This window comes from Corythoichthys intestinalis, chromosome 9, assembly GCF_030265065.1.
Source record: "Corythoichthys intestinalis isolate RoL2023-P3 chromosome 9, ASM3026506v1, whole genome shotgun sequence".
Classification (NCBI taxonomy): Eukaryota; Metazoa; Chordata; class Actinopteri; order Syngnathiformes; family Syngnathidae; genus Corythoichthys; species Corythoichthys intestinalis.
In genome coordinates this window covers 20,451,124-20,469,551 of record NC_080403.1, presented here as the reverse complement: position 1 = coordinate 20,469,551, position 18,428 = coordinate 20,451,124, and the positions used below count along the sequence as shown (strand labels likewise).

Below are 18,428 nucleotides of genomic sequence, written 5' to 3'. Positions count from 1 at the left end.
CTTTTTTTTCTCCTCTCGCCGGAAAATTTAATGATTTTTTTTTTCTTTCTATCTATTTCTTTGGCTTAATGTTGCTATGTAATGGGTTATTATACAGTATCATTATAACAAGTTCATATAGATAAGCTTGTGCTCAGAGAAAAAAAAATATCATTGTTTAAAAAACACAACAAAAATAAGCAGGTATTCACAATGTTACTCATTACTTCAGTATTCTTTTCACTGGATACTTTTTTACTTGTACTTGAGTACATTTTTTGGATGGCTACTTTTACACTTACTTGACTAATATTATTTTGAAGTAACGCTACTCTTCCTGTAGTAAAATTTTTGGCTTCTCTTCCCACCTCTGATCATGATATTTATTAGGTGTTTTCAGGTGCAAATGTGCACGTAAAATTGCACATTTATTGCAACATGCCTGGCAGTGGGATTGCATTGGTACATGCTGCTGTCTATATCATAGACAAATTGCCATGAACGTGGCCCACGAACCAAAGTGAGTTTGACATTGACCCTTAAACACTGACCTTCATTATATAGTTACTTGTACGTGGTACTAATAGCTTGTTGTTGGTAACTTTAAGCTAATTTTGATTTAATTGTGAGAATTTGAGTTTTGGGCACAAACAATGGTGGAAGTAAACTTCTCAACAAGTAGCAATTGGACAGATTGTAAACAATTCCCATTAATTTCAAAGTAGAAATATGATTGGCGATATACTAGTAAATAGCTGGAGTTTGAGGCATACGTCACCTAATGAATAAAACCAATAAATCACGGCAACAGTTAAGTTTGTAATCGGCAGTCTGTAGCTAGTAGCTCTAGAAACTTGGCACTATCTAGTAACATCAAACTGAAAGGTTCTATGTAGTAATCTGAAATTTGTAGCTGGTAGCACATAAGCAGGAGTTTGTTGGCCAACGGTGTTTATCTGGCAGCAAGAAGCATTTTGCTCATGGCTAATATTTGTAGTTTATATTGTAGCAGGTGCTGTAGCTTGAAGGTGCTTGTAGTTAAAAAACCAAGTAGTTCACAATGATAATTTGTTGTTGTGGTTTTGTTTGTTCCTTTCTAATAGGTAATTGGGCACTTAGACTTAACCATGTACATTTGGCCTAATAAAAAAACAGTATGGCAGAAGTCACACAGCGCGTTTATCATTTTTAACCCTGCGGGTTAATTCACAGGCAATGAAGTCAACATTATGATTAGCATCTCTCTTCGACATGACACAGCACAGCAATTTAATGTTAATGAATGGAGTTAAAAGTCAGGTCGTCTCCATTAAAGCGTCGAGCAGAGTGTTAATAACGAGCACTAGGATGCTTACAGCCTTTGTAGATGTCGGTCGGAATCTGCACCGCGCTGGATGAGTAGTTGACCTTGTTTTTGAAATTAGGATCGTCCACAAACTCCAGCTCCAGAGAAGACGAGCTCTCCAGCGGATTTTCTTCTTCTCCGTCCTCCGTCTGCACAGACACACAGCACAAAATAAGCACGCAAATTCAACCGAGCAGATAAACCAAATAGGGGAATACGTGCAAATACGGTAACACGTTCTGTCATGGCCCATGTGGCTTTGCGGTGCCCATCTGTGCCTCTGGTTCTGCAAACACTGGCTTTTGTTTGGAGTCTTTACTATAACAAATACCGTCACCAAAAAATAGCAAACCGTCTGTTTGTCATCTCGAATACAAAGGAATCCACTGAAAAATGCTTGAGCTAAGTTTGTGCTGAGAATATGAAAATAACAGATCCACACCACTTTTACAGTATAGACCCTATGGAAGGCTACCAAAGTATGCCCAGCTGTCCATTGATTGTTCATTTTCTTTCACTATACAGTCCACCACTAAACATGCTTATTAGGAATCACTGTTTGAATCCAAATCAAATACTGAGGTCTCAACATGAAAACTCATAAATGTTCATAATCCTGAAGCTATAGTAATCTAGTGGTGCTGAACACTCCGCAAAAACTCAGTAGTGTCCTTTGGAAAATAAAGCAAATAGCTCGTGACGTGTTTGAAGCAGTTGACACAAAATTGGGCCTATGTGTCAGAATTGAACTGGAAGTTGAGCATTTTGTCTGGATTTCCTGACACATATTTTGCCCCCCCCCCCTCCCCCCAAAAGGGTGCTTGTTGTTCTGTCTTTTTAACAGACTGTGCTGCAACTCCGTTGAAGTATAAACACAAAACTGAAGTATAAACACAAAACATTATAATATTCTAAATTAGCGGTCTTATAAAAAATTTTTTTTTTAAAAGTCATTTTAAAAGCTCACATGCATGCCAAACTCAACAGAATAGAACTTAAAAAGTGCAATTCTTTTAAAAGCGAAGCGATTTGCAATCCAACTGAACTGTTCAGCAGAAATATGCCTCAAAAGTCAAGCAAAATTCAAGCGGTCAAACTGTTGTAATGCATAGTAAGGAAAAGAGCATACGAAGGTCACTCAATAAATAAGGTGATTTTTTCAGGATAAGGACTTCTAATACAGATAGAAGCTTAGTACACTTGCAGTGGTACCTCCACATACAAAGTTAATTCGTTCCGGGACCTTGTTTGTAAGTCGAAATGGTCGTATGTCAAGCAGGATTTTCCTATAAGAATACATTATAATTCCATTAATTCGTTCCACAGCCTGAAAAGCTACACTAAATCCTTAATAAATGCTGCTGATACGATTGCAAAAAGCAATTACACAGAGCAAAACAAATAAATTATTAATAAAAATCAGAATAATAATATAATACTGGGCCCCTGCTAAAAGCTTTGAATAGCTTCTTTGGAGTGTCCTATTCGCCCATCTTAACATGTGAACTGCTAGCGTATGATTATGTACTGTATTTGATGATGTGCGAATAAACTGAAAAAAAAAAAATAAAAAAAAAAATAATAATAATACTACCTGTAATAATGTAACGAATTGGCTTCTAATGTGGCGGATGTGTTTTTCGTGGTGTACCCGAATGCACCGCGTGGCTGACTTAACAGAGTCGGAGAGACTTTTTATTTTCACTTTGTTCAGCTGCGGCGGACAGTAGGTACAGTGTATCACAAAAGTGAGTACACACCTCGCATTTCTTCAGATATTTAAGTATATCTTTTCATGGGACAACACTGAAAAAATGACACTTTAACACAATGAAAAGTAGTCTGTGTGCAGCTTATATAATAGAGTTAATTTATTTTCCCCTCAAAACAACTCAAAATATAGCCATTAACACCTAAACCCCTGGCAAAAATAATGAGTACACCCCTTTAAAAAAACGTACATCCCTATATGTCCAAATTGAGTACTGCTTGTCATTTTCCCTTCAAAATGTCATGTGACTCGTTACAGGAGTGCTATCAGTATTGCTGCAGAGATTGAAGAGGTGGGGGGTCACCCTGTTAGTGCTCAGACCATACGCCGCACTCTACATCAAATTGGTGTGCATGGCTGTCACCCCAGGAGGAAGCCTCTTCTGAAGACGGTACACAAGAAAGCCCGCAAACAGTTTGCTGAAGACATGTCAACAAAGCACATGGATTACTGGAACCATGTCCTATTGTCTGATGAGACAGGCAGGCTTTCTTGACAGCACTCCTGCAACAAGTCACATGGCATTTTGGAGAGAAAGTGACAAGCAGTACTCAATTTGGACATTTAGGGATGTACGTCTTTTCAAAGGGGTGTACTCACTTTTGTTGCCAGGGGTTTAGATATTAATGGCTATATTTTGAGTTATTTGTAGGGGAAAAGAAATTAACTGTATTATATAAGCTGCACACAGAGTACTTTTCATTGTGTCAAAGAGTCATTTTGTCAGTGTTGTCCCATGAAAAGATATACTTTAATATCTGCAGTATGCGAGGGGTGTACTCACTTTTGTGATACACTGTATGTTGTGTTGTCTTAGAAAGACTGGCGAACAGAGGTTGGAGGAGAACCGTTGAGCTCGTAGACATTCTACGGCCGTATTGTTGAGCCAGTTCACGGACGTGCGCACCACACTCATATTTTTCTATCATTTCATTCAATTTCATTTTTATTTCAATGGTAAGCCTCACCTTTTTCCTTTTTTCACCACCTGTACTAACATTCTTGGAACCCATATTGATTTCTCTCATAGGAAAATCCGCTGTGCACCTGTCTTGCAGGAAAACAAAGAAACTGAGGCGCTGTCATAAATCGTCGTATTTCGAGCATATCGTCGGCTGCAGAAACAAACGGCGAGTCAAATTTTACGTCGGATGTCGAAAAGATCGTGCGTCGAAGCGATCGTATGTCGAGGTACCACTTTATATATATTTTTAATTATTCTGTTTTACTTCTTTTACACATGGACTTAATTTCTTCTGCACATTAAATAAACACTTTTAAAAGTTTTGGTGATTAACAAAGATGTAGACCAGGGGTCGGCAACCCAAAATGTTGAAAGAGCCATTTTGGACCAAAAAACATGTCTGGAGCCGCAAAAAATTAAAAGCCTTAAACAAACCTAATAATGAAGACAACACATGCTGTATGTATCTGTAGTAGCTATATTAGCCTACTATCAAAATGACTAAGTCCACTGAAAATACATAATGAGCCTTCATGATTTAATGTTTATTTTCCCTGCAGTGCATCCAACGCACCACGTGACTACTCTGTTGTATGATGCCACCTCAAGTTTAACTTCGTTACAATATTAATGAATTGTTTCATTGCTTTTATGAAATTATAGAAATGCGATAAAGAAATCTGATTTTTTATGTCATTCTCATTTTGAAGTTTCGAAAAACAACAAAATGAAACATCTCATGTATTATTGTCTCATGTACTTTAGTGAGAATAATAATTATGATAATAAATACTGTCGTATGTTGTTTCAATGAGGTCACCCTTCTCCCGTTGAAGTCGTCCATCTCCCTTGCTTCTTCTGGGCGAATGTAACAAGTGATCTAATTATATAGCAAACAGCCAACCAGTGTATTTCCGCTAGCTCTCTGATTGGTTTGCTTCATGACACGTTAGTAGCAGGAGGTGTGCTCAAAATCCATTATTGCTCGCTCAGATTAGAGGCACCAATATAAGGCCATAGCATCCCGCCCTGCTGATAGAAACGTGTGTCCCAGGCAGGGGTCGCGTTAACCGAATATTTTCCGTCGTTGACCGGTTTTTTAAAACGGTGACGGAAAAAACTGAAGTCCATCCGTCATTTTGACAGGTTGCAATTCACACCCCAGACCACAGGGTGGCGAGTGAGCATATTAATTAGCTATTGTCTCTCTTGATGCATGACGTCATTGGCCTCACTCGGAAAAATGTCAAGGCAACTGAGTGTTTGCCTGGCACGGCCAGACTGTTCTCCCTGTATTTTTCAAACACTGAGAGAAAAGTCTGGGACACAGCCTCTCGAGTAGGTACAAAATCAATCGATAAATCAGATTTGTTTATTTGCGTGACGTGTTCTTCACGAGCAACGTCACTCTTGCGCGCCGAAAGTCGTCTCTACAACAATATGGATGGCGGGAGAGCCGAGAATATGTTCCAATCCGCGGTAAATTTAGTTTTAAATGAGCTAAAACACATCGACACGAGACATTGACAACAGTCTGTCTCGCGCTAGCCATGTTGAATAAACTCCGTTCTCCTCGTATGTTTACTTCCGTGCGCAAGTCCCTCGTCCTGCCCTCGCCGCTTTGCTAACGGCACGTCTGCCCGTCGCTGATTGGTGCATTCCGCTGTCTGTTTGCCTCTTGTTAAGCTTGTTCGGACAGAATATTAATTAAAAATGAATGAAAACTAAATACTATTGAATATGTCATTATTATCATTTTTAAAATGTAAGTGACGGGTAAAAATAGATTATGACCGGATTTTTATGACACTGTCAGTCAAAATGAAAGACAACGAAAAAGTCTAGCGCAACCTCTGGTCCCAGGCTATGACACAAATCTTCGTTGACAGAAATATTGAAATTTATTATTTATTCTACACATTTTTACAGCATTGTAAAACGTTAAGTATGTTTGTATCATTTTTGTCTTCCTACAGAAACCATATCAAAAAAATATATATATTTCACTCAACCATCTTTGTCCATTTTCAAACATTTTTGAAAATGCTCCAGAGAGCCACTAGGACATCGCTAAAGAGCCGCATGCAGCTCTCAAAACAGGGATTGCCGACCCCCGATGTAGACACATGTTCCTGGATTGAACAGTGGTGAGTAATCAAGTTTAGCTTGCTGAAGGGTGTAAACCAGTTGAAATTCATAAGAATGTCAACTGTGCATGGTGCCACGTTTTAGCTAAAAAAATTTTTTGAAAAAATGTTTGAAAGTGAGGATGAAGTCAAAAGTGTTGGTGAATGACTGGCTGAGACATCAGTCCAAAGATTTTGACCCTGAGGGAATACAGAAGCTTTTGCATTGATGGGAAAAGTGTGTGACAAACTTCTTCTTTATTTGTCCTTATACTGAAAAATTACCCTTATTTATTGAATGGCCCTCATAGTTTTATTTCATTTTAGGTTTACAGTACAGAGAATTTAACATTAAACTTGTATAGCAACAACTGTTTAACTTCAAATATGTTAAATTTAACAAACGTTTCACACTGTAGTTTGAGTGTTTGAGCCCAACAAATTCACCTACCTAGCCATTTTATTAAAGTTCTTCTCATTCATAGTTATGTGTGAGCTAGTACCTCTCCCAGCTGACTTTTGGCAGAAAAATGGACTGCTCGCCAGCCAGTCATAGTGCACATAATCTATAGACAAACATTCACACTTATTGACAATTTTGAATCTCCAATAGATACAAAAAAATAATGTTTTTGGAATATATAAGGAAGCCGAAATACTGAGAAGTCTGTAGGTGAGATTTGCGCCCTTAACCTAAAACCAGTAAGGCAGACACACAAAAGAAAATACTGTTTCATTTGAAAACTGCCAAATCCTTGTGTAGCAGCCACAGTTCGGTGCATTTAATTCATTTTCTTGTTTAAACAACAAATATCAGTCTGTCTGTGCAGTAGTTGATTCTTAAGTGATTTGACTTTGCTTGCTTCCAGCATCTGTTAGATGTTCGTTGGTAAATCAGAAAATAGCCCAACAGGAGACATTTACAGATCAAAACCCATAAAGCAAAGACGTGGGAGGTCACTTCACACTAGGGTCTATGTTAACTAAACAAAGATAAATGAAATGTGCGCTTTTGCTTCGAGCACTTTGCAAGTAGACCTCAGCATTTGTTCAAACGTTATTAGTCATCCTCCATTAGCCTTCATTTGTTTAGAACAAATGCATATCTAAGAGGAAACAAATCAGATTAATCCTCCTGTTTTTCTGTCAAAATAAAACCAAACAAAAATAACAAATACGTTTTGCGGGTTGCTTGAATTGTGCACATGAATTGTTTATATGTTAATAAAGCAGCATGGGTTAATTGGATCTGACATGATGAAACCTGTTGTTTTTTTGGGGGGCTTCATTAAATCAAAAGAAGCGTATGTCCATGGCGGGGTGGTGATTGATGGGTCTGCTTTAATTGTCGATTAAAATGCAATTACAAGCTGTTGTTGGGACGAGCTGGGGGACGTCCCTAAATAAAGTCACCCAAAGAAATGCCTCAAAGTAGCCATGAAAGACCAACAAACAAGAGAAAGCAACTTCTGCAACTTCTCTTTGACGGTCAAACCAGAGTTGAATGCCCTGTTTTTGTTGCATTGGATTAGCAGTTTTTTGAGACTTTCTCATTACTGTTATATTTATGCTAATTTACATTAGCTTTTCTATGGCATGCATTTTGAATTATATGTTAGCATCAACACAGAACATTTTTTAGGGCAAAACAATAAGCTTTGGATGAAAAACAAAGAGAAAAAGCTTGAAGCAAAAACACTTCGTATGTTGTATGGAGAACTACGCTAGCTAAAAAGTGAGCACGCTCTCGGAAATAATTTCCAAACTTTAAGATGTTTAAGTGTGCTTCAATTGATTTAAATGTATTTTAGGAGTGAAACACAATAGGAAATAAATCTGTAAATGTGTGTATTAAGGTGTTATTGTCTTCGATGCAACCAAAACGTGACAAGAATTTCTGTCCATCATAAATACAATTTATCTCAGTGGGAAAGTCATGGGAATAGGTTAACGACATCAACACCAAGATGTTTGTTGATTGCGCAGCTTGACATTAATTCCGTCAACGTCAGGCAAGGAGGAGCATTTTTAATTCTTTCTTCAGAAGAGCCCCAATCATAATTAACTAAGGTAGTTTCTAATTAGCAACTGAATAAATGCAGGCAGCAAAGACTGATTGGTTCATTTTCTTCAACCACCCACCACCTGTTTTGCACGAATCATTACCCAATTTGTTCATTTTTATCTCCTCGCTCTCGAGGATACATTAATGGCTGAAGAGGCCAAAGATGACATTTGGAAGATTTTCTCCTTCCTGTCTTCAGTTAACTGGGTTAAGCTAAAGTGTGTGACACACATGACCCTGTATGTGAAAAAAATGTTAGTTTATATGTTCCTTGAGCTTGGTTTGCTTACCAAAAATCAACAGTGAAAATGTTTTATTGATGACCCTCATGATAGAAAATGGGTGGATGGGGAGTAAAATGACATATTTGCGCTAACTTTCCTCAATAAGCCTTAATTTTATTCAAACTATTGGCTGTATTGTTTGCCACACACAAACAAAAATTATTCAAAAGCACTGTATGATTTGTACCCCCACCATTAAGTTTTGTGACTCTTCACTCATTGGGTCCCATTGAGAGTGATAGATGAATGCCGTTCCGCACGCATGCTATTTTTAGCCTGTGACGTCGCATCGTAAAGCGGAAGTAAAGCAGAAGTGGGACATTATGGACCCGCCCTCGCATAGAAACCATATTAATTCTGCTACTTTTCTCCGGTAATCTTTCAAAAACGAACACATTGCTTTTTTGGAACATATAGAAAAGACTAGATGTTACGACATGTGAGGATGTTTTCTTCATACGTTTCCCGAAACCAAAAACTCGGAGGAAAAAATGTGAAGACTGAATCAACTTGCGCGGACTTTTAACGGCAGCTCGTGAATCCATTCACATTTCATATGCAGTAAACATTTTGTTGGGTTGGCATGGTCTGTCAGAGGACAAAGAGGTAAGCCATTTTGATATTTTTAACTTATTTTATAGCGTGATGTTGTGCCGTGCTGCTTCTGTCTGACAATGAATGACCTGTATCTGACTGCCAGTTACCTTTTCTGTTGTAAAAAACAACTTTAGTAAGGGGGAAGTGTAAATAAATTATAGAATTAAGATTTGTTATCAACGAAAAAATTAAAAGTGTTTGTTGGCTGTCACTGAGTAGCATTTGCGATCGCTCCACAAAACTAACAATATAAATTACCCCCAAGAACAGTCAGAGACATAGGACAACCACAGGATACGGCTGGTGGTAAAGGGTAGCTTGTTGAAACAGGAGAATGTTATTGTGAGTCGCGTAAGAAAAAGGTGTCGATAAAAATAGCTAAGGCTATGCTTAGGTCGGCCGTCTTTTTCAGCCCTGGACACTCAAGCTATCTCTTTAAATGAACATTTTTATGTTCTTCCACATTTTTGCCAGTGAAATTGGCACCAGGGACATCATTTTCGGAGAGAATTGGTAGGTTTAGCTCTGTAAACATCTCCTTCATACACGATTTCTATTCATTTGTTTGTTCAGCGTCATGAATATTAATGAGCGGAAGTGACGTGTTGCTTGCAGTACGCCATTAGAGTTGCTCTAAAAATCAACTGTTTTACATTGAGCACACATTAATGTTATATATTAAAGGGATCCACGGATAGAAAGACATGTAATTCTTGAATGATAAATGTTAGCACGTGTTATAATAGTTTGATAATAAACCCCCTCTTAATGTTTTTTCGTTTTGATAAAATGAGTAAAATTTTAAACCAAAAAATTAACGAGTAGGTCACCATTGTTGTTGAAGTCATACGGTGGTGACGTCGAATGGACTCAATGCCGGACTTCCACAGTGTCACTCTTTACCTACATAAAAACGTCGTCGGTTCTGCCCGTCCAATTTGAACCCGAGCGGAATATTAATGAGAAGGACAGCCCTGTCCATGTTTCACAAAACGAGCAGCAAAAGCTAAATGAACACGAAAGACGGGATGAGAGGTGTAGCATACATGTGTCAAGTTCACTAGTGACAGCGTCACTCGAGCAGGAGTGTTTGATGTTAAAAAAAAAAAAAAGCACCACGGATAACGAATGAATAAATGTTTTAAATTTAGTTTGATCGATGGCTATTCGTATATCATTTTCTGGCCAACAGATTATAATGAGGCCTTATTTTGCACATTGAGATCTTAAGAGGACTGTCGTGTACTTTATTTGTCATTAAAGCACGTGAGACACATTGTGAGCAAACGTGATTCTCTATTCAACTCTGCACTGGCGCTTTATTAAGGGAGTGTTCAAGACCACACTTTTGGCAACAATCAAGAAACATCACAATGACCATGTTATTTTTTTCTGTATCGATAGTATGTGTATTGTTAATCGATCTGTTAGCTGCAATCAGTAACTCAAGTCCTTAGATTAAAAGCAACAAACGGTCTCGCTAATGCGGAAGCGAGGCTTGACCACAAAGCAGAAAACAAATGCAGAGGGGTTGCGTAAAAGGGTTTATTGAACACACACAAAAAACACACGATTGCGAAAAGGGAGACAATAGGAAAAACAGAGGGAAAACCGCAGAGAGAAGCCGTAAATACAAGGTGAAAAAAAATAATGAACTCAAATACCTGCACATGGTAGAGGATTCCAAAAACCAGGGCGGCAGGCAAATAAATAAACCCAGGCAAAGTCGCTTATTCGCCGGAAAGCAAGCTGAGACACTGAGAACACCGGCAGGATGATCATCGACGTGGAGAGCGCTTATACGTGACAAAAATAAGGTAAGCTGTCATTAGTCGTCTCAGTAGAGGCAAACTATCAATGTTTTCGTGTGATGCAAATGTCACGTCTCGGAAGTCTTGTTAATGTTTTGTGTTGGTTCATGTCAGGTTCTTTTATTTTGGTAGTGGTGTGCCTCCTTGAGTTAACTTTATTTCCTGCTCTTGCCAATCAGGCTGATCATGACCACCTGTGACCCTCTGTAGCCTGCTTCTAACCTTGCCCAGTTTCGGTTTGTCTGCTATCCTGCCACGTCCTACACCACCTCCTTGTGTAAGCCCTCGTTTGACCACGATTGATTTTTTTTTTAACCTATGCCTTTTGTTTTTTGGAATTGACTCAGTTGATTGGTGTCCAGCTGTTGCTTTGATTTTTGTTATCTTGCTTTTTTTTAACTTTACTAACTGGAGAATAAACAACTATTGAGCATTTGGGTCCTTGGTGCATCCTTGTCAGCAAAAATTTATCAAACTGCTGTGCTTCACTGTGTACCCTAACCAAATGTAAAGCACAAGACAGCTCTAGATGCTAATTATCGCCATAATAATATTGGAATAAGTTGAATCACAAAATAATTTACCGTGAAGATCTGCAACAATTTTTTGACATCAAACACTGTCCTGAGCAGCAGAGTGCTAGCTGTCACTAGCAAACTTAAAACATGTATGCTACTCCTCTCATCCCATCTTTCGTGTTCATTTAGCTTTTGCTGCTCGTTTTGTGAATATCGACAGGGCTTTCCTTCTCATTAACACTCAGTTCAGGTTCAAATCATAAGGGCAGAACCGACTTCATGTTTATGTAGTTGAAGAGTGACACTGTGGAAGTCCGGCAGCGTGTCTATGTGACCGCCCTGCGACGTCAACAACAATGGCGACCTACTCGTTAATTTTTTGGTTTAAAATTTTACAAATTTTAATTTCAAAACGAAAACATTAAGACGGGTTTTATTATCAAATTATTATAACTCGTACTAACATTTATCTTTTAAGAATTACATGTCAAGTAATACAAGTTACAAATTAAGAGTTTCTCATTCCGCTTTATAATCTGATGCACCTTATATATGGATCAATATTTGCTTAATCATGGCATATTACCTTTAGCACAGCTCCATTTATTGGATGCATTATGAAACCCCAACGACTACTACTACTGCGCCTTATAATATGGTGCGCCCTATACATGAAACAGTTTTAACATATGCCATTCATTGAAGGTGCGTCTTACACTCCGATGCGCCTTATAGTGTAATACAGTGGGTTCGAGTATGTACGGTATGTGTTTAAAGGCTCCGTATAGTGTATATGTTTTACTTGAATGAAATGTTAAAATAACTCTTCCACTTTTCCAAGATATTCAAAATTATCGGGATGCACCACATCACATGTTTCTTCATCACACCTGCTGTTCATATCGATGACATAATAGACTACAGAGACAAAAGGAGCAACAGGAAGAGCCAAGAGAACAGTGAGACACTTTAATATACACTTACCTGACAATCACCTGAATTCATTTGACAATTTCACGCCATTGGCAGAGCCCTAAATGACGGAGCTGGCAGTCACTGGGTGGGCTACTTCAATTTTCACAACCTCTGCCTGAGTTCGTCCCCACTAGCTTTGGATTAAAAGGGGGTCAGTAAAGTGAGGGTCACGGGTGTCTCGCCCTGAGCGCGTGATTTGTTAATGATGACTGATGCTCTCCAATTAGACGTGCTGACAGGCCCTAAAGCGACACGTCATTAATCAAAGGGGTGGCGGGTGCGAAGAGAATATTACAGCTTGATGTATTGCTCCTTCACTTCCCCTTCTGTCTGACCATCTTTGAGCTTCTCCAAACTTGTGACATTCAGGCAAGCAGAACCTGAAGCGAAAGTACGGCAGCAGTTCCTACACATTTCACGACCCTGTAACACTTTTCATTCTATTTCCAACAGTCCCCTGATTGTTTGAAGTTATGGTGATGAGTGGAAAGTTAAGGTCAGTTAGGGCTGGGCGATTTTAAGGTCAAGATTGAAGACCAGGAAAAAAAATTAGATTGATTTCAGTGATCAGCCGTGCGATAATTAATCCACCTTATGCAGATGCAAACTGAGTGGTTTGGCGGATTTTGAACAGTCCCCCTAAAAGAGTTCAAATTTGACACTTTTCAGGCAGTTTATTATTCACCAAGTAAGGTAAAATGTAAAGCTGATCACATAAAGAAAATGAAATATATTGTGCACTAAAATACAAAACATTGATTTTTTTCAAAAACACCCACTAGCTTATTGTTAATATATAAAGGTAGACACCATTGTAGAAAAACTACCAGTTAAAAACAACAAAATAAGATCAAGCTAAAAAAAAAAAAAAAAATTAAGATCCGACGTTACGAAAAAACAAAAGTGATCTTTCCTTGGCCAGATCGCCCAGCCCTAAGGAGAGTGACCACCCACTCGGAACCCGTTAGAATTATGACTGAAGGAAACATGCACATTGGGTTTAGCTGTCGTTCTGCCACACCATCTCACCACAAAGCAGCGTCACCGCACTAACATACAGAAACAGCCCTCACTGACGGGGAGCTTGGGCTTCAAGATGCGGGAAGGTCGGGATAAAGGGTAGGGTTTGAGTGCTTAGTTGGGAGGCAGGCAGGCAGACGTGGGTAAAAAAGGATGGGGTTAAACAGTCCATTCTGTACTCACATAGTCTGAATCCGCTTTGGAATCGTAGTATGAAATGGCATTCTCCTGTGCGGAAAAGAAAGTGAAAAGAAAGGCCGATGAGAGGAGATATAGCAGTGTCTATATCGGCCCAGACTCCTGGAAGTTGGTAAGCAAGAAGAGAGAGTCATGGTTATATTCCATCACACTTGTGAGAATATAATCAGCATCACAGAACACAGGAGGAGTAGTGTGATGATGACGGAGAGGTAGTTGCTCCCCAAAAAAGGATGTAATGTGTTTGGCAATACACTGTGCCACACATGTTGAAACAGTGATTGAAACACTGTACAAGCATTTCATTTGACACAGTGATACGATAGTTATGGAAAATGAAGCATCGAGATATGAAAAATAGACTTTTTAGATGCCTTGCATCCATATACATTTATTTTGTTTTTTCAACTTTAAAACATTTCAAGTCAAGTATTTCCGCTGCAGTGGTAATGTGCAACAAAAATGTGAATGTGCTTGAAGGTCAAAATGATTGTGTGAAGTGAGCTCTTGGAGAAAAAAAAAAAAACATGGCACGGCTGAAAGATGACAACGCATCCTGGATGTCCATTAGGACTTTGAATGAAATATGCGGTGTGCCATGATATTTTATACAAGGGTTCCTTGGTTTACGAGGCAGTTTGATTTAACCTGAATTTGAATTGTGTTTTTAGCGGCGCTGCAAGTCACTCACAGCAAGGGGTGATGAAGATTTTATTTTGTTTTTTCCCCATCCAAAAACAGCCGTTTTGGTCCAATTTTGTCATGCTTGCACATTTTCTCCATACAAGGCGTGCACAATGGCAGCACACACCCATGCTGGATAGTTTACGTACTACCGCTAGGCTACTACAAAGACAGCATTCTATTTCACTTACAGTGTGAGTTTTTGTATTAAAAATAAAAGCGCCTCTGTTTTATAAAGCAAATCTCCACAGTTAGATGACGCAATGACACACAAACACATTTGAAAACTAAAAGGTACAATAAACCTCGTTTTAACACACTTCGCAACACTCAAATCGCACACGAATATTCAACAGCACTCTGCACAGCGACTGCTCAACAGGAACAACATGCAATAATATGGCTACAATACAAAGTATTTGAAGTTTTTCTAACTTCTAAATCTGCAGCTAACCTTTCCTCGCTGGGCACTATTATAAACTATTATCATCATCTTAATTTGTAATCTTGAATTAGAAAATTTGTAAAGTAAAATATGTATAAAATATGTAAATAAAAATCCGCTAATTCATTTTTGTAACTTTTTTGTTCCAATAGCGCATTGTCCAACATGACCTGGTGGCAAGCAAGGTGTCAAACAAGAAACAAAACTTTTTCAACATATGTATTTAATCCCCAAAGTTACACATGCTACTGTTTCGATATGTATTATTTATTGATTTATTTTTAACAAATTAAAAAATCTACCCAGCACCAGGGGATGCTGCAGCACGCTTAGCACTCCACCGCCAATGTTTGTTTTTGTCTATCACTAACCTAACACAGTTGATAGGTCACAATTAGTGTAATTATTGAAATATACTCAGGCCATGATTGAAAAAAAAACAACAAACAAAAAAACAATAAGTACAGCTGTAATATGGATTCTGGAGCACCGTGATCGCATCGTGTACCCTTTTATAATCTCCAAACATCATGTCACCCCTCATTTCTGTTCTTAAGCATTGAATATGTGATCACTTTCTGAGTGTCAGGACAAAATTAGAGAACACTGCCTTTTCGAGTGGTTTGAAACTACCTCATACAATGTCTCCTATTGTGTGATCTGCACTCTACATGTACAGTAATTGTAGGCTTTGACTTGATTTTCTAGTGAATGTACGCTGTTTTATATTGTTGTGTAATCAGAGCCTCTATGGAAAAGCGCTCGCTCTCAATTGACCTTCCTGAATAAATAAAGGTGAAACGAAAATGATAGAATCTCTAGAAACAGCCATTTAAGCTGAATATATTAAGCAATCAGCACCCTGAGCCCTGCTGAACTTTTTGAAGGTTGTTTGTCTGCATGTTCTCTACTATACAAGGAGGAGTGCTGGCAGTTGATGACTTCAAAAGCACCGCAGGGACTTCGAGGTGGAGGTTTTCCAGTGGTCATGGTCTGATGAGTTTAGATGCACTCCTGCCGAGTTCATCTGAATCTTTGGCCCGCGTGTATTTCTCGCATGCATAAACACATTTGTTCTCCACCATCGCCATGGTTCTTCTGCAGGAGTAGCCTCTCAACTTTGCTAGGGGTTTTGCTCGCCTGTACCGCTAATCTGAGAATCAGCCATCAAACGGCCTCTAACAAGACCTACAAAGGAGTACGGCGTGACCAACACTCATAGTGACACTAAACGAGGGGCAAAGTGGCTCATGGATGACTGTCGAAGAAATAAAAACGAGTCTCCAATGACGTTGCCAAATCTTTACAGCGCTGCCAACGAGATCAGGATTGAGGTTGCTAGAAGGGCCTGCCTGGGGATCAAAACGGATCACTCATGGAGTACATTGGGTTCAGTTACTAGGTCAGAATGGCGACTGTGGTCTGAAAGACATGAAGTAGACGGGTAGATTGAGATGGGTGGCGAGTGCAGTAGGGGATGGCAGGTTTGGCGTCTGCCAGGTGCTAAAAATAGACTCTGCAAAGAGAGATGGGAGACAGGCTGGAAGAGAGAGAGAGAGAGAGAGAGAGAGAGAGAGAGAGAGAGAGAGAGAGAGAGAGAGAGAGAGATAGGGAGAGAGAGGCAGCGCTGTTGTGTCTGCCAGCTGGATTGATCTACAGCCCAGTCCTGCTAAGACTGGTGCCTCACAACCAAGAGTCCAACATCACTACTGATGTGATGTTGCATCTCTTTATTTAAAGCTACTTCCAGTAAAATAACGTTAAGGTTGAATAGGAATTCATGGGTCCGACTCCTGGAGGAGCCCCAAATAGGTTACAAACCCATTAGTAAATTAGACCATGGAAATCAATGGGATTTTATCTGTACTGTAGAAATAAGGATGAAAAAAAAGCAGTTCAGTTATCCCTCACTACTTCACGCGTCTAACTTTGTGCCCTCAATCCATCGCAGATTTAAAAAAAAAAAAAGAAATAAAAAAATACAGATGAGCTGTCCCGATCTGATCACGTAGTCTCCCTCTCCCTTCTGCTGCTTTCCTTGGTCTGGCAGTGCACTGGAGTTGCTTATTATTGCTTATTAAAGTTAACGATGGTTGACAGACGTTAAGGTTTGATCTTGCCAGAGACGCTTGAAAGCCGAAACTTCAAAGCACTGCATGCATCAATCATTGTTTAGCTTTTTAAACAGTTGCTGTGGCAACTCATTGTGTGTAAGTGAGCAGCTTGAGCGGTTTTTAGTGGACTCACTCAATGAAGCATTTAATAAAGACAAAATAAAAAAAAAATTAAAAAAATTAAAAATAACATTGTAACATGTTTAAAGATTATCATAATAATTACATTTGAAGAGCTTTAAAAACCATTTATTAAAATGCATATACTTAAAAGTATTTTTAAAAATTATTTCAGAAAACAAAAGTGAAAAAAAAACATGTCTTACAGTATATGTATCTCTTACCAATGCTAAATCTGAATAAGTATATTGCATACACACACACGCACGCACGCACGCACGCACGCACGCACACACACACACACACACACACACAAAAATTAGGGGTGTCAAACGATTAAAATTTTTAATCGAGTTAATTACAGCTTAAAAATTAATGAATCGTAATTAATCGCAATTCAAAACATCTCTAAAGTATACAATATTTTTCTGTAAATTATTGTTGGAATGGAAAGATAAGACAAGACGGATATATACATACAACATAAGTGCTGTATTTGTTTATTATAACAATAAATCCACAAATGGCATTATTAACATTCTTTCTGTTTAAGTGATCCATGGATAGTAAGACTTGTAGTTCATAAAAGATAAATGTTATAGTTACAAGTTATAGTAATTTTATATTAAAACCCCTCTTCATATATTCGTTTTAATAAAATGTGTACAATTTTCAATCAAAAGTAGAGTTAATATAATAATAAGAAGAATAAAAATAACAATAATAAAAATTGAGTGACCAAACTCTGAGTAATGCCAGTTCACTTTGCATTGTTGTTTAGCTGTGAGAATAGGGCCTCATTACTACAGACTGAAGTGCTTTTCTTTTTGTGAACATTATTTTTTTGAGAGATATATTATTATATATCTTCAATATTATTTTTGTTGTGCTTTCACTAAATGATACTTCTGTTTGTTGTGAAGGAGTTGCAGAGGCGTATGCCAATAAATGGCGCAGCCCAAAGAACGCCTGCGTCCACTCGCCTTTATGACAGATATATCTCTGAGCATATCTTACCCAAAATACAACAAGAGACACATAATTGCCACTAAAAGAAAGCAAACTTACCGAAATATGTGTGGAGCACAAAGTAACAGCATAAACGTCTCACAACTACTAATTCTCCCACTATTAGAAGGAATAACATTAGTATGGAACGGCGCTGCGCTGCCCCCAAGCGGCCGATGGCATTCTCTTCACTCTTAATGTCCATAAACGGCCTCATTGAAATCTGTTTGAGGCAATGCGAGAGCGGCTCATTCAGTGCATGCGTTAATTGCGTCAAATATTTTAACGTGATTAATTTTAAAAATTAATTAATGCCCATTAACGCGATAATTTTGACAGCCCTAAAAAAAAAAAAAAAAAAAAAAAAAAATTTGGGCAGGGGGGGCTACATCGCAGTTTTTCAC

The 18,428-nt window shown here is 38.5% G+C and overlaps 1 protein-coding gene across 3 annotated transcripts in view; it reads right to left on the bottom strand.

The window, feature by feature from the left end:
* cacna2d2a (calcium channel, voltage-dependent, alpha 2/delta subunit 2a) overlaps nt 1-18,428 on the bottom strand; it is a 348,071-nt gene that overhangs the window by 128,217 nt on the left and 201,426 nt on the right. For 2 of the 3 annotated variants that reach the window (XM_057845730.1, XM_057845731.1), the window contains exons 5-6: nt 13,639-13,683; nt 1,335-1,473 (exon numbers count right to left, since the gene is read on the bottom strand). In XM_057845730.1, coding sequence (XP_057701713.1) covers nt 1,335-1,473; nt 13,639-13,683 — 184 coding nt within the window. The remainder of the gene's footprint in view (nt 1-1,334; nt 1,474-13,638; nt 13,684-18,428) is intronic. The other variant, XM_057845732.1, reaches the window with a different exon arrangement.